The 15,190-nt window shown below is 39.9% G+C and overlaps 2 protein-coding genes across 3 annotated transcripts in view; both read left to right on the forward strand.

Annotated features, from left to right (window-relative positions):
- Positions 1-4,426, forward strand: part of LOC109955937 (nicalin-1) — a 5,456-nt gene extending 1,030 nt beyond the window's left edge. The window contains 14 exon segments of the mRNA XM_020592595.1: positions 1-54; positions 338-482; positions 673-770; positions 844-921; positions 1,087-1,190; positions 1,788-1,876; positions 1,984-2,123; positions 2,218-2,396; positions 2,526-2,613; positions 2,705-2,743; positions 3,084-3,256; positions 3,377-3,430; positions 3,514-3,592; positions 3,754-4,426. The exon segment at positions 1-54 is cut by the window's left edge and continues 104 nt beyond it. Coding sequence (XP_020448251.1) covers positions 1-54; positions 338-482; positions 673-770; positions 844-921; positions 1,087-1,190; positions 1,788-1,876; positions 1,984-2,123; positions 2,218-2,396; positions 2,526-2,613; positions 2,705-2,743; positions 3,084-3,256; positions 3,377-3,430; positions 3,514-3,592; positions 3,754-3,810 — 1,377 coding nt within the window. The 3' untranslated portion in view covers positions 3,811-4,426.
- Positions 4,427-7,423: 2,997 nt separating this feature from the next.
- myorg (myogenesis regulating glycosidase) lies at positions 7,424-14,594 on the forward strand. 2 transcript variants are annotated; one of them, XM_020592581.1, is made up of 3 exons: positions 7,424-7,580; positions 10,066-10,442; positions 10,651-14,594. In XM_020592581.1, the coding sequence occupies exons 2-3, from the start codon at positions 10,180-10,182 to the stop codon at positions 12,440-12,442; spliced, it is 2,055 nt and encodes a 684-aa protein (XP_020448237.1). In that variant the 5' UTR covers positions 7,424-7,580; positions 10,066-10,179; the 3' UTR covers positions 12,443-14,594. The 2 variants fall into 2 exon arrangements, with proteins under 2 accessions (XP_020448237.1, XP_020448238.1); XM_020592582.1 differs by having other exon boundaries at positions 10,070-10,442.
- Positions 14,595-15,190: the final 596 nt, after the last annotated feature.

A 15,190-nucleotide genomic window follows, 5' to 3' on the forward strand; every position in this document is an offset into this window, starting at 1 on the left:
ATACTGATACTGCTTCCCCAAAATATCTCCAGTATCCCCTATGAAACCCTGCAGGTAGCCATTTTATCCAAAAACATGTGTGCTTCAGGACATATTGTAAAGCAGCAACAAAAATCTTTCATCAAACACAATTCAAGCTACAATTTTTGAACACCAAATTATCTCAGTGCTCTGAGCTATTAGCTAACAGCTTGCTGAAGAAGTATTATAAAACACCACACAATTGCTGTGGAAATGTAAAGACAACAGGTTAGAAAAGAAGATTATACATAAGCTGTTCTTGTAACACAGTCCTTTCTTAACCCAGTTGTTTTCACAATCCCTTTGTCATGCTCAGTCCTTCATGGTGAGTGAGAGCAAGGTCTTGCTGAAGGAGACCCTCATGCCTGTGTATGTGGCACCTGAGGATGAACAGCTGCTTTACATGTATGATGAGGTCAAGCAGGCTGCAGCCACCCGGACCTCATTTATATTCACCCGAGGTAAAAGGAGCAAGAGGATATATGGATGTTGTACAGAGCTATTTCGATAAATACTGTGTTTTAAAAAGAGACAGATAGTGCATGTTACATAGGAACATGGGGTAAAAGAATGTTACAAAATGGATAGGAAAAACTATAGGAAGTATAATAACAAGCAGACATACAGTTTTTTTTATGTTTTTATTTGCAGTCCTTCGAAGTATGGTCACAGCTACAGCCTTTCAGCTCTTAGTGAGCAACAACGCCCCTATCAAGGCCATCACTGACAATTCTATAGTCACACTGGAGGTGAGAGTGGAACCAGAATGATTTGTGATTGGTCCTCAGTTCTGCACTGTGTAACTGGTGATGTGTATTTTAGGGAGTGCTTCCTGGAGCAGGGGAGGATGTACCCACTATCGTCATTACTGCCCATTATGATTCATATGGGTTGGCCCCAGTGAGTCACATAACAAAAAATGAACACTTCATTAGGATGTGTCCATGACAGTTTCCAGAGCTCTACCATGTCGAATTTTTCAGTCTAGTCCCTGTTTAAAATGTTAGCACTTAGAGTATAATATTCTGTTCATACATCTACTTTATGTGTTTGTGTGTAATACAGTGGTTATCGTATGGAGCAGACTCCAATGGCAGTGGGGTCACCATTCTGCTAGAGTTGGCACGTCTCTTCCAGAAGCTTTATAGCAGCCCAAGAAGCAGACCATCGTGAGTTAGTTCCCATTTTAACATAACAAAACAACATGGTCAGTACATGCAGCATGTAAGTCCCTTTACTCAGCTATTGCATTTAAGCACAAATTTAATTAGATGTTATATGAGTTTATGCAATTTTAAACCTCTATTTCATCTCTGAAGAAAATATTATACTTTTTACTCCACTACATTTGTCTGACAGTTTAAGTTACTAGTTACCTTTCAGATTACAATTTTTCATACCCCTCCTGTGAGTGAAAACTATATAACCTATCTCAAAACCTGCTGATTTTGAATGTAAATATTTTTAATAAACCAAAGGAGCAAATATTGGTTTATGAGTTGAGAAAAGTCTCCTACTGCTTATACTAAGTAAAGTAATTCCTGTTTTTACACCAACATATAATGGAGTTTTTTAACAGTGTGGTATTGTCTACATAAAGGAGATGAATATGTCTTCCATCATATTGAATACGTATAGACAATTACATAATAATTTGAAACATATACATATTTTATGCATAAGAACATAAAACAGTTGACTTGCTATGACTTTGGATACAAAGCTTCATTGTTGGACTACTCTCAGGTTTATTTTTGGTGTTTTAGGTACCATTTAATGTTCTCCTTGACTGGAGGAGGAAAATACAACTTCCTCGGCACAAAGAGATGGATCGAAGAGAACCTGGACCATGCTGGTGAGGCTTTCGCTTTGGGACCCACTCAAACATGGGATGTCTGCTTTATGCAAATCTAAACAGGAAGTGTCCACTTTAATCTAATTAAGGAAACCTTTTCTCTTCAGAGTCCAGCCTGCTCCATGACAATGTGGCATTTGTTCTGTGTTTGGATACACTGGCCAGTGGAGATGAACTGTACATGCACGTGTCCCGTCCTCCTAAACCTGAAACTCCAATGCACTCTTTCATTCAACAGCTGCAGGAGGTGAAAAGTTGAACTATTAGGTGCAAAATATAGAGACATTTTGTTAGTCCTAATGGCCTTGTGCACTTGTTCATATTTTGGGTATTCCCTCTAGGTGGCTTCTTCCAGGTTTCCCTTGGTGAAGATGCGATTGGTTCATAAGAAGATCAATCTTGGGGAGTCCACAGTAGCCTGGGAGCATGAGCGCTACAGTATGCGCAGGGTCCCTGGCTTCACTCTGTCCCACATTGAAGATCCCAAATCTGAGCTCCGTGGCTCCATCCTAGACACTATGTAATGCAAAATTTTGTTCATAATCACTTTAAGCTGCATGCATCCCTTGTTTACTTTGATGGTATAAAAAGATGATTTAAAAAGACACATACTCTAGATTTTCCTGGACAAGTGAATATCTTCTCACAGGTCACAAGTGGATTTCAGGACGCTTAAGAGAAATGGCATCCTCATTGCAGAAGCACTGGCACGGTATATGTACAATCTCTCTGACAAGGTAAATTAGTACATATATTTGAACCTTTTGATTCACCAATTGTTTTACGTCCTTGTATTAAAGTACTGACAGTCTTTATTATCTCCACAAGGGTTCACCAAATGATGTGCAGGTTTTTAAGGGCCACATGGTGAGATCTTTGTTATTTTAGTCACAACACAAATACAAGTGCTGACCTCTGGTGCTAATTATTAGGAATTGCAAAGTAACTGTCTTCAAAGGCCTGGGTCTGTGTAATACCTTTAGTTTGTTCATTTCATTTATTAAGATTGAAAACTGGATAAAACAAATGCCATTGATTTACATAATCGCTGTTGTTATAATGCATTAGAAAGTTGATGTCATAAAAGACTATACTATAAAAACCCAAACTGGGTGTTTCACGGGTAACAATTAGGATTCCCTGACATACAAATACAAATAACTCAGTAAAAAACGTCCTTCTGTAAATCCACATCTAAATCTTGTAGGACTTTCAAGATAGTCGTATGTCCAGTTTGATGAACTTCCTGACGTCAGTCCCTCGGGCAGCCCAGCTGCTGGATAAGGAACCTGGTCAAATCCTCCTGGTCAACTCACTGGAGCACGAATTCAAACGCTACCTACAGCAAGTCCACAGACACACTTTTCGACAGGATGAGAGGTATCATGTAGTAGAAGAAGAATGAAACACAGGCTGCTTATTGTCATCCCAATGATCTTAACTGTAGTAAAAGTACAGTAGAACAGTTTGACAACTTATTAGCCACATTTCTTCATACAGGGACCCTGATATTACCTTTTTTGATCAAATGGACCAACCAATAGTGATGTACAGGTGAATATCTGCATCTGTATGCTTCTTATGCATATGTTAATTTCAAAAAGACTCTTGGACACTGACATACTTCTTCCTTTCAGAGTGAAACCTGCAGCTTTTGATCTCTTCCTTGGCGGTTGCATTGCAGCTTATTTGGGGATAGTTTACTATACAATCCAGGTTTGCTAATACACTTTTTATATTGTCCATTTATGCAGCAATTCTTCCATGCAAACAGCATATCATATGTTGTCATACACCTTCAAAGCACAAACAGATAAGTAGACAACACTTGATGTCAGATTTGTCTTCTTACAGTTTCTGTCTGTTGTCTCTTACAGAATTTTGGTTATCTCTACGGAAAACTGAAAACAGCAGTGAAATCCAAGCACCAGTAAATACTGTAAGACTATGAATATGAGCCTGTGACAAGGGCTTTGAAGTCTGCATTGCACATCACACTTGAACTTTACTAGCTGTGCAGAGCATGAGCAATGCGAGATGAGTTTTCTTTGACTGATGGGCTACATAAAACCACTGTAGCTACTGTGAACCATTTCTTAGATGAAATGACTAACTTTTTTTCTCTTTGGAGGAGATGTAAAGTAAACAAACTAGTTTTGTATTCATCTTGCATCAGAGTATACAGAAGCAGGAAACACAAACCACTGCTTGGATTTGATGTGAGCACCAGCGAAAGATGCTGCAGCCACATCATTTCTACAATTCCCCATGTCTTCTACTCTGCATCTACTGATGTGGATGTGACTGAGCTTCGCATGGCTGTCAAACAAGGCTCAGCCACTGCAGGGAGATAAACAGCCGGTTCCTCCTACAGAGCGCTGGAGAAACAAAGGCATCCTGCAACACTTGGTGAATTATTGATGCTAATGTGCTATGCTGACAGTGAATAAAGGTGACCATGGATGACTGGGAGAGATTCTTAAAAATCCCATCCCTCCACTGATTTGTTGCAGTTCTGATAAAACTGAGTCTGTTTTAACTACAAGGTGGTTAAACAGTTGGAAGCTGTACCTTAGTGTTTGAGATTAGTGTTGGCTAGTTTATAAGGGTCCCCTGAGAGGGAAGCAGGTCATGGACAGTGACCTCAGGCATGTGTGTCTCTGCAGGGGGCCCAGGGCTTAGAGGGATTAGCAACTGAGTGCTCAGGTGGCACAAAGAGTTTTTCTGGGTCAGCAAGGATGCTCTTAACCCATCTCTACAACCAACATAGTAGATCAATTACAATAACTACAGGTTAAACAAAAGGTTTTACCATCTACAGCATCTAAAACATTAATACTTACTGATGTACAAAGAAACATTAAACAAAGAGAGAGTAATATATATCAGAAAAATGTGGCATGCACAGCCAAGCAACAATATCAAGCAGAAAAACCCAAACATATTTAGCCATTTGACTGAAAAAAGTGATAGTATAAAGAATGTCAACAGGTACACAGGTGTGAGGGAAAGGGAGGAGCCAGCAGATGACAGGGGAGGAGAAGGATGTTCATGACTTTCAGGCAGACAGGAGCCAAGCAGTGGAAAATAAGACCACTTGTGAAGATGGTGCCCCAGCTCTACATTACTATGTACAAAGAGCAGTTTGCTTCACCTGGGGAAGCAAAACGAACGCATCTGCGGCCTACCTCCGCCCACCGCAGGAACAATCCCCAGCCTCGGCCGGTAAGAAACACACACACACACACACACACACACACACACACACACACACGTAATTTATAGGATTAAAAGGACACTAATTATTTACAACAGTGCAAAGAAAGGTAGAATTTCTTAAGGGAATTAATTCATGTGGTAATTTTCAATCTATATAATTTTAACACATAAAAATACACATTTCCAGGTATTGCATTTGAGGCCAGGCAGGACTAATTTAGTCACACTGTACTGTTTTGTTCTTCACTTAGCCAGATTAAGGTGGTTTAACTAACTGATGGCCGGTTGTTTACATTTTTCTGTGCGTGTTGAAAGCTGTATCCCATTACTTATTCAGTACATTAATGTACATTTACTTTGTACTAAGTGAGGAATCAGAAAGATTAATCATGGTTTATTTAATTTGGATAACAAAATCAAATACAAATATCAAACTGGGTGTAGTATAAATATATTATATGATATGTGACATATACAGTAGCTACATGTAGAAAGGACATGTGCATGACAGGTTTGTAACAGTGAAATCTTCTTCACTTTATCTTCTACTTCTCTTTTCTACTTATACATGTCCTTCCTTTCTTTGCCTTTCAAGGACTTTCTGTTTCCCTGGAGCCTACAGCCCAGCTACAGGTCACCCCGCATGCAACCTCACCCTTCGCCCCCTGTGGACATTGGCCGACCTCTCTTGCCACCTGTCAGACATGTGTCATTTCACAGTCCACTTATGATTTATCCTGGCAACAACACTGTGGACATGAACAAACCACAACACATGCCTCCTGTCAACCCAGCAACAGAACAGGCTCTGCCCTCTGCTGACAGATTGCCAAAACTACAGCTGACTGAGCCTCCTGCTGGTGCTGAGATTCAGCTCCATACAGCTTTGAAAACCCCAGAAAGGTAGTGAGTAATGAACTCACTGTGTGGGACAAAAACTGTGCTAAGTAAATATTGATTCTGATTGATTTTCTTTTCAGGACAATGGATTTTCAGAGGAACGTCAATAGACTCTCAGAGCAGCAACTCAGGTGAAAGAATGACCTCTTCTTGTGACCTTTGCACTCTGAACAACCATGAATAAGCCAATGAACATTATTGAGTGAGAACTGAGTGCTGCTTTTTAAATGTGATAAAAACTGTGACTCACATGGTTTTTAACAGGCAACATGCAAGCGCTCAGCTTCAAACAAGACCCCAAACTATCAATGGTTCTGCAGCTTCACACCACTTTTCCGGCTCACAATACCGCAGGTCTCACTTTAACAGTATTCTGGATAATAGGTTCATGTTCACTTGCATGTAATAAGATTAAAAAATCATTTGCTGGGCAAGAACACAAGGTCACCACTGAGGTCTAATTTTTGCTCCAATGGTCTCTCAACAGTGGTTGCTGCAGCTGCTTCCATGTGGTGAAACCTTACCAAGCTGGACACTACATCATACACCCAGAGTTTGTGTCTGAATGCCAGTGGTAGGACTGTTAGAGCACTGGCTTCCAAAGTGGGAACTGGGTCCTCAAGAAGTCATCGAGGGGTCTCCGGAGGTCACCCAGCAAAATGAGGGATCGTTAACTTCACTATTGTTTTAATCTCTACTAATTAACCCAGTGAGACAAGGTGAAAGGATGAATAATATAACTGTAGGCTGCACTCTCACCAGTATCTCCACCCTGTATACAGTGTGGACACTTCTATAGTTTAGTACATCAGTAAATCAACAGGACAGAGCTTTGCATAAGGGAATTGTTGTGATCAAATCAAATGAGGCACCAAGACCCTAATATGTATCTCTATGTGACATTTACTGTCCATGAAATTTGATCCTATTTTTAAAGTCTATTTTCTACAATTCTTTACATGCTTGGATGGTTAATAAAATAGTTCTGTAAACAAAGAAACTTTACAGGCATATTATGGTGATTATTACAGGTATTTATAATAAAACCATATAGTACAGAAAATAAAACACCAGTGCAAATAAGATCATTGTAAACACAGTATCACATAGACTTAAGTCCCCATAGAAAGTTTAGCAAAGCTAGAAAGGTTTTTTGCTAATTGCTTTCCCCACTTCCTTAAAACACGTTTTGGTATAACTGCCTTTTACTATACAACCAATGTTTCATCAAGTTTTGCAGCCAGTGTGATTTGCTCAAAGCATGTCATGACATACACAGTGAGAAAATAAAAAGAGTACAGTTCCTCTTTAAGCCCTGTGACACACTGGTGACCTGTCCAGGGTGTACCCCGCCTCTCACCCAGTAACAGCTGGGATTGGCTCAACACCTCCGCGACCCTATTTGGGAATCAGAGGTATAGATAACGGAAGGAAGAATGGATGTCCCCATATATTGGACTACATTTCCCATACTATAGTGGGCGTATACTCGGGTGTACGCAACAACATGTTTCTGTGGGATCTTTTAGGTGAGCTGTGCTAAAGAAGTAGCGTTTGGCTCCGCTGAGTGGACAGCTGCTGGTCGGTATGTAAACACAACTTTTTAAATGAACAGCCGAAACGTAAACAGAATAAGCATAACCTAAATTAATGTCACTTTACTTGCACGCATTCCGTGTTGTTTTCCCTCAGTGAACTTTTCGCACAGGCCATCACAGCTTTATACGGTCTGTAGTCTATCGTATGTACAGTTTAAGTTGTGGGTACATTTTGCAAAGAAGACATAAGAGCATTTTCTGTACCCGAAATAAGCTCTGTGCGTGCTTGTGTGCACTCTGAAGCTTAAAACCTCCACGTAGCGGTCAGTGCGCTGCGAAGTTCTGCAGTGAACTTATTGGCTGTAGGTGACTGGCAGACAGCATGTTTAGGACACGCACTGCAGATCCTTTCTGCCTTGTCAGCACCTCTGTGTTGATTTTTCCACATGTCACAGCAGATTAGGAATCGACTGAAATGGCAGATGTGTAACCTCCTAATCGCACCATAAACAGAGAAATGTCCCTGCCTGAATATTTTCAGAATTGTCTTTTTTCTTCTTCTTTTACTTTTTTTGTGAGAAAAACGTTTAAAAAGTTTTTGATTGTTTAAAAAGCCACTATATGGCAAAAAAAAAAAAAAAAAAATCATCTATTCATTTTTAGCAATTGTGATTAGATCTGGCTTCTGTGAGTGGCAGAGAATTAAAAGGCAACACTCGTGATAATCCATTATTTTTGTCTGGATTAATTATACAGTAGGCTAGGTCAGTCGAGTGTATTCAAATTCACAACCTATATTAACATAAAACAACCTATATATGCAGAACAAAACCTACAATATTGTACACATTTTTAAAAAAGTATTACAAGTTATCAGTAATTACCTTTTAAAAACATCTGAGGGTTAGTTTTATAAAATCCTTAGGAACTTAACTACAGATTCTTGGACCTCTTTTATTTGTGCGTTTGAGGTTCTCGAGAAAGTGGATAAATGAATGTTACAAATGGTTTCTGGTTTTATAATTATGAACAATGCTAGATAAAGTTAAACAATGTGTTAGATTTATGTTTGTGTATTTTCTAAAATCTAAAAAATGAATGATGAATTGTTATAGCGATTTTAAGCGGAAACCTCCTGATTGCAGCTTTCTTTCACTTTTCAAATATGAATATTTCCTGGATTTCTTCTTTCCTCTTGAAGTTTTGGTCTGTTTATGAACTGAACCAAAATTTTTGTAATGTCATCTTGGACTTTGGAAAACAAGGCAAGTTACTGACATTTTATAAAATAAATACATAATCAATTAATTGAGCAAATTAGCAATGAAAGTAATTGTAGTTGGAACCCTAACATAATATCATTTATAGTCATATGTTACTCTTTTCAATCTTGACCTCTTAGGAAAATAATTTCAGACACAGTTTTCATAGAATAGCCCTGTACAGTAAATATTCAGCTGGTTTTTGTGTTAAATTTCGCTACTGGAATCAGGCAGCCTGAGGGAATCTCCAAGGAACCAACAGTTAGTTCTCAGTTAATTAATGATAGGTTTATGTTATCACTCCTGTTGTTGGGGGAAATCTATACTAAGGGTGGTTGAACACAGAATTAGTCAATTAGATTGCTAATTAATGGCAAGCTTTTTTTTTTTTTTTTTAAATTGAGCCCTCCTGTCAGGATATAGCATGAGGGTCAATTGCAGTTAGGACTAGTTGGGAAACAGGGGAGCTGACCAGGACTGAGCTGAACCCTGCTGAGGCACTTTAATCTATTTAGCTAAAGCCACAATAATGAACATCAACCAGTTAATTACCCATAAGAGTTTCTCTTGTGTCCCTCCTGGAACAGTAAGGCCTGCATGCAGTAGAAAGGAACATGTAGTTCCTATGTTCTTGCTTTAAACTGTTTCAGATATTTGGCTAGAGTAAGGCTGGTTACTTCTAGTTCTGGTTAGTCTGGCTTGATGGAGCACAAAGTTTAGTATGCTTTTCTCTCCTTACCTTCCCTCTAAGGCCAAAATCCCCTTTCTGGTTCTCTGCTTCCTTACATACAAATGAGGCTTCTTTCATTTGAACTCCTATGTAAGAATTACTGCTGGGGACAATCTACTTTATCCTCTAATGGGCAATTGGCAACAGATTTGTCTCGTTACATCTTTAAAGTTTACATCCTGACACCGTAATACCTGTTAGTCCTGTGAAATCACATTGTAGGAATGCAGAGCATGCAAGGCAATGCTAGAAATGTAATGGAGGCTTGGAATTGATAGAAACAAGACAGACTGAGAAACAAGCTGACACCCTGAATGTGTGCGGATTTGGCTGGGGAGATTTTCCTGCATTGTTCTAATAGTTCTGATAATACTGGGTAGGTGTACTGAGCTGACCTGTACTGAGGCTTTGGCAATAGGTGGCATTTTAGTAGCATCACTTTATTTCAAACACATTTTTTCTAAATAAACAACATAAACATGAGAGGAGCAAATGTTTGACACTAACTTTTCATTGTCTGTTCTTTCTCATGACTGCCAGGCAGACAGACAGGATAACAGGGCCAGAGTGCAACAAAAGAGGTTCCCTGAAAAAACATTTCCATGATCTGTAGAAAATCATCTCTTGGATTTGCCTTTTGACCAGGCACAAGTCATGTACCAGGTGGTACCGGGAGGAGCGGGGGGCACGAATACAGATGTTCTCCCCAAGCAGAAACACAACAGGGACACTCGACCCTTAGTTGGAGCTGGAGTAATCGGCTTGGTGCTGGTGATTGCAGCAGTGGCTGCGTGGTGTTATTACATAGCTTCTCTCCGCAAAGCTGAGCTCTTTAAGACTCAACTGCTGGATTTGAATAAAGATGGCTACATCATTCGCAACCAGGGAGGGTCTATTGTTTTCAGAATGGATTTCAGGTTGGTATTTTTTTAACAGTCTCTGAAATTTGATGTATATGTAATGATATGCATTTCTGAAAATGAATGTAAAATGCCAGCATACAAATACATATTTTAAATATATCTTGAATCTTTTATCTGCTGTCATTTAACTGTTACAACAAAAATGAGAGGCTTCTGTCAGGAGACATTGTATGGAAATGTAGCTATTTTTAAATCTTGGCAGGTCAGGGACATTGGATTTGGATTCCTGCACTAAAGAAGGGGAGATTCTGAGATGTGGAGCCACAACTGATAGAAAACTTAAATTCTTCATTAAGACAGTGCAACCAAAAGACACAGTACAATGCTACCGTGTACGCTGGGAGGAACTGGTTCCTGACATTCCTGTTGAGCATGCTATGACATACAAGTCTGCACACTGGTATGGCGGTGCAGTATCAGCAGCCCAGCGCTGGCCTATTTCTCTTTCTGGCCACCAGGCTCCCAAACCCTTTGTTACTAGTGACATCTACTCAAACCACAATGAATTTGGAGGAATTTTGGAGAGTTACTGGGTTTCATCTAATGCTACGGCCATCAAGATCAACAATTCTGTGCCCTTCCACCTGGGCTGGAATGACACGGAGAAGACGATGTACTTCCAGGCTCGATACAATGACAGTCCCTTCAAACCTAACCCAGGGGAGGCTCCGTGTGCTGAACTTAGCTACAGAGTGTGTGTAGGTTTGGACATTACATCCATACACAAGTACATGGTCCGCAGATATTTCAACAAACCAAACAAAGTGCCAGCCAAAGTAATGTTTCGCCATCCCAGTTGGTCGACTTGGGCATTGCATAAGACCGACATTGACCAAGAGAAACTCTTGGCCTATGCTGCCAACATCCGCAAGCACAACTTCAACTGCAGCCAACTGGAATTAGATGACCGTTACACCAGACGCTACGGGGATTTTGATTTCGACCAAACAAAGTTCCCCAACGCCTCTGCCATGTTCCAAAAACTGAAGTCAGATGGATTTCTGGTGTCTCTTTGGGTTCACCCTTTTATCAACTATGACTCTGAAAACTTCCATTCCTGTGTAGAGAGGGGGCTGTTTGTCCGAGAGCCTACAGGCCGACTGCCAGGCTTGGTTCGCTGGTGGAATGGAATTGGTTCCATTTTGGACTTTACAAATCCAGAAGCCCGTGAGTGGTTTTCCTCCAAGTTGCGTTCATTGCGCTCTAGGTATGGGTTGTCCTCTTTTAAATTTGATGCAGGAGAAGCCAACTACTTACCGTGGCAATTTAGCACCAGAACTCACATCCGAGACCCAAGCTTTTTCACAAGGCGTTACACTGAAATGGCTATTCCATACAATGACAGAGCTGAGCTGCGTAGTGGCTACCAGTCCCAGAACATATCTTGTTTCTTCAGACCTATTGATAGGGACTCTGTTTGGGGCTATGAATTTGGCCTCAAATCTCTTATCCCCACAGTGCTCACCCTCAGCATTCTGGGCTATCAGTTCATTCAACCAGACATGATCGGAGGGAATGCCTATCTGAACCGCACAGTTGGAAATCGTGTATTACCCGATCGAGAACTCTATATTCGCTGGCTGGAGCTGACAGCTTTCATGCCCTCCATGCAGTTTTCTATTCCGCCATGGGAATATGACACTGAGGTGGTTGAAATTGCTCGCAAATACACAGCTCTTCATGAGAGTATTGTGGCACCACGAGTCCTGGAGCTCGCCGGTGAGGTGCTTGACACAGGAGACCCACTCATACGGCCCCTATGGTGGATTGCCACAGGTGACGAGACAGCCTATAAAATCGACTCCCAGTTCCTGATTGGAGATGACCTCATGGTAGCTCCGGTCTTAGAGCCTGGAAAGCAAGAGCGTGACATCTACCTCCCCGCCGGCCACTGGAGAAGCTACAAGGGGGAGAGATTTGATATCAAAAAGCCACTGCACCTTACAGACTATCCTGTAGACCTAGATGAAATTGCTTACTTTCTTTGGGTGTAGCAAGAAGGAAGTGTAAAGCTAAACAGATTTGATTAGCTAATTTGCCTGTGAGACAGCCTTTACAATTTTAACTTTTAAGCTTGAGACTTTGGAGGATTTTTTTTTTTTATAGAAAACTTTTCTCGTAACAAAATATGAAGATTTTTAAAAAGAAATTTAAATTTTACCACCACATAATATCACAAATATAAAATTGTATCACTCAGTAATGCTCAAAACATCACCCTTGATTTTAATTGTCATTTAATTTAAGCTAAAGAATGCAACATCGTTTTCAGCCTTTTTTGTGTGGTGTAATAGAATGTGTTTTTTTTTATTGACTTGATTTGCCGCCTGATATCAGTGACAATTATGTGTCAGTGATAAATGGTAAAATGTAATGTAACGGTAGCATAAGTACAGAGGAGTGATAAGATCAAATCGACCATTACTTACAGAGCAATCTGAAGTTTGCTAACATTATTTACAATGAGCTGGTCATACCAGACTAAGTCAGGCTGTAGCAGTAAAATCCTAAAACGTGTAATGGTGTGTTGTAATGCGTCTTTGTGCAAGGACAAAAGTGTACTTTGTCTTTTGAAAGTTGTACAGTGTTGCTTAAAAGGCCATACAAGTTGCATATATGAAATGTTGGTCAAAAGGGGGATATGCAAACTGTGACATAAGACCTAAGTGCTGTTGAATGCCACTGAAGTTAATAGAAGCCAAATAAATTCTGCAATGTGAGAATGATAGAAGGGGTGTTATTGTCATAAGGTAGATAGTAGGCTATATAAAACTTCAGTTTGACTGAAATATCTTACTTTTCCTTTGACACTAATGACTCCTCTACTGTTCTGCTCCAAGATACTTTTTCAGGAAGTCGGTTTTTATGTGTCACTTACCAGGATGAATGCTTGAAGTTTAATCATTACAAACTGCATGTGCTCTCATTTGTGTAACACAGTGTCTTATAACTGCTCTTTAGCTAAAAGGAAGATACCTTTTATTAGGTGCTAAATATTTTATGCTCTCTCTCAGGTAACAGCTTTCTCAGGCTGTGTCTAGTCATTATCTGTAATGTGCTTTGCTGACTCTGAACACCACTTGTGATAGTATAACATCCGATACACTGACCTACACAACAAGAGCATCCCTTTACAAAGCTTGGATTTCTGAGCACATTTTGTTAATATGACCGTTTTGTAACAGCAGTAATAGCTCCTGTGCCAAATGTTAAGAATTACTCCTGCAGAATATGCTGTTTTGGTTATTATTGCCGTATTGTTATATTCAGTATTGTACATTTCTTATGTAATATTATTGGTGAGTTAACCCTTGATGAGCAATAACATGGTCAACAGTGTCTCATAAATGCTTTATCTTCTAACATATTCAGCCATGATATTTGTGGGGTTCCCCCCCACTATGTAGCTGAAAACATCTTATAAGAAACATTTTTGGTTTTTTACAGTTTTAGGCCAAAGTGCATTGGTAACATCATGTATCTCAACATATAGCGACAAACCTGATAATGAGTGACATCTCTCCTGACTCTGATAAAGGATAATAGTAAAGTATAACTGGGCTACAAGTTGCTCTGTTTTTACTCTGGATTATGAATCCCACACCTGACATTACAGTTACTGTGTTTAATGATGTTCATTTTTGACTTTCAGTGCTTTCTGGTAATTAATTTTTTTTAGATTAATTCTGATGGGTTTTGAAGCTTCAATTAAAAAAAAAATTGCCTGATGATGGTGCAGTTTTCCCGTTTAGCAATATTAGTTATAACCCCATGCTGACACTCAGTGGGTTTTGGCATGTGGCTTCCATGTTGCCCCTGCCGGATTTTGTTTGTGCCTTTTGATGGTTTCATCATAGCAGTACTACCTATTTATAACACTTCACAGTCAGCACCTGGGCTAGGCCAATCTCTAAGGCTATTTCTGTCTCAGAGGGTCTTGTTTTATGGTGTGACTTAGCAGCTTTATTTTGGACTGAATGTTTCTTTGTGGCTCTTTTTACCCAGTGTGTGCTGTCTGCCTCAAGTTACTGTAACTGAAGATTGGCACCATTTGCATGTGATTAAAGGGTGGCAGTAATTTTAGCAAGAGTGCATATTTGTTGTCATTTTGTATCAATGTATCAGAAAATAAACTTTTGGCAAATGTTTTATTGTGCTTATTTTGCACAGAGACACGGTAATCTTCCTTTCACATGGTCTATATAGCACAGTTGCTTACATTTTGTTACCATGACTGCCCTTACCAGATGACTGATTTAAATCCTCTAAGGGTGCTCCAACAGTGATCAATAGAGGCCTGACTTTTTACACACAACAAACAACAGGCATGAAGGTTTGTCAGATTTATTTGACAAGACAAGAGTAAAACTCCACACCTGTCATAACATGATTCATATATCTAACAGAATTCTGATTGGAGCGTCCACGTCAAACCAGTAAGAAAAATCAAAATAGAAGTCCTTCATGTAAAACAACCAAAACTCTTCTGACTTTAGCAGAAAACTTTGTATTGATGTCAGCAAAACGTATTATTTTCCAGATTGCCATAAACATGTTAACCTGTGTGTTTTCCATGATATAAAGTGTTTTGTACTGCTGCTGTTATACCGCAGCAGTACACGTGCAGCAGTACACGCGCAGCGTGCCTGTGTTTAGGTGTCCGTCACCCTGCTGACCTGCATGGCCAAAGCCTGCCCCTCGTCTCTGGCTAAGATCAACTCCTCTGGGCTGCCCCGAGCCTT

The sequence above is a fragment of the Monopterus albus genome, unplaced genomic scaffold, assembly GCF_001952655.1.
Source record: "Monopterus albus unplaced genomic scaffold, M_albus_1.0 scaffold18.1, whole genome shotgun sequence".
Lineage (NCBI taxonomy): Eukaryota > Metazoa > Chordata > Actinopteri > Synbranchiformes > Synbranchidae > Monopterus > Monopterus albus.

Coding starts and splice junctions, on each gene's coding strand:
- myorg (XM_020592581.1), top strand. CDS start 10,180: ATGTACCAGGTGGTACCGGGAGGAGCGGGGGGCACGAATACAGATGTT. Junction 10,443..10,650: donor GTTTTCAGAATGGATTTCAG/GTTGGTATTTTT, acceptor AAATCTTGGCAG/GTCAGGGACATTGGATTTGG.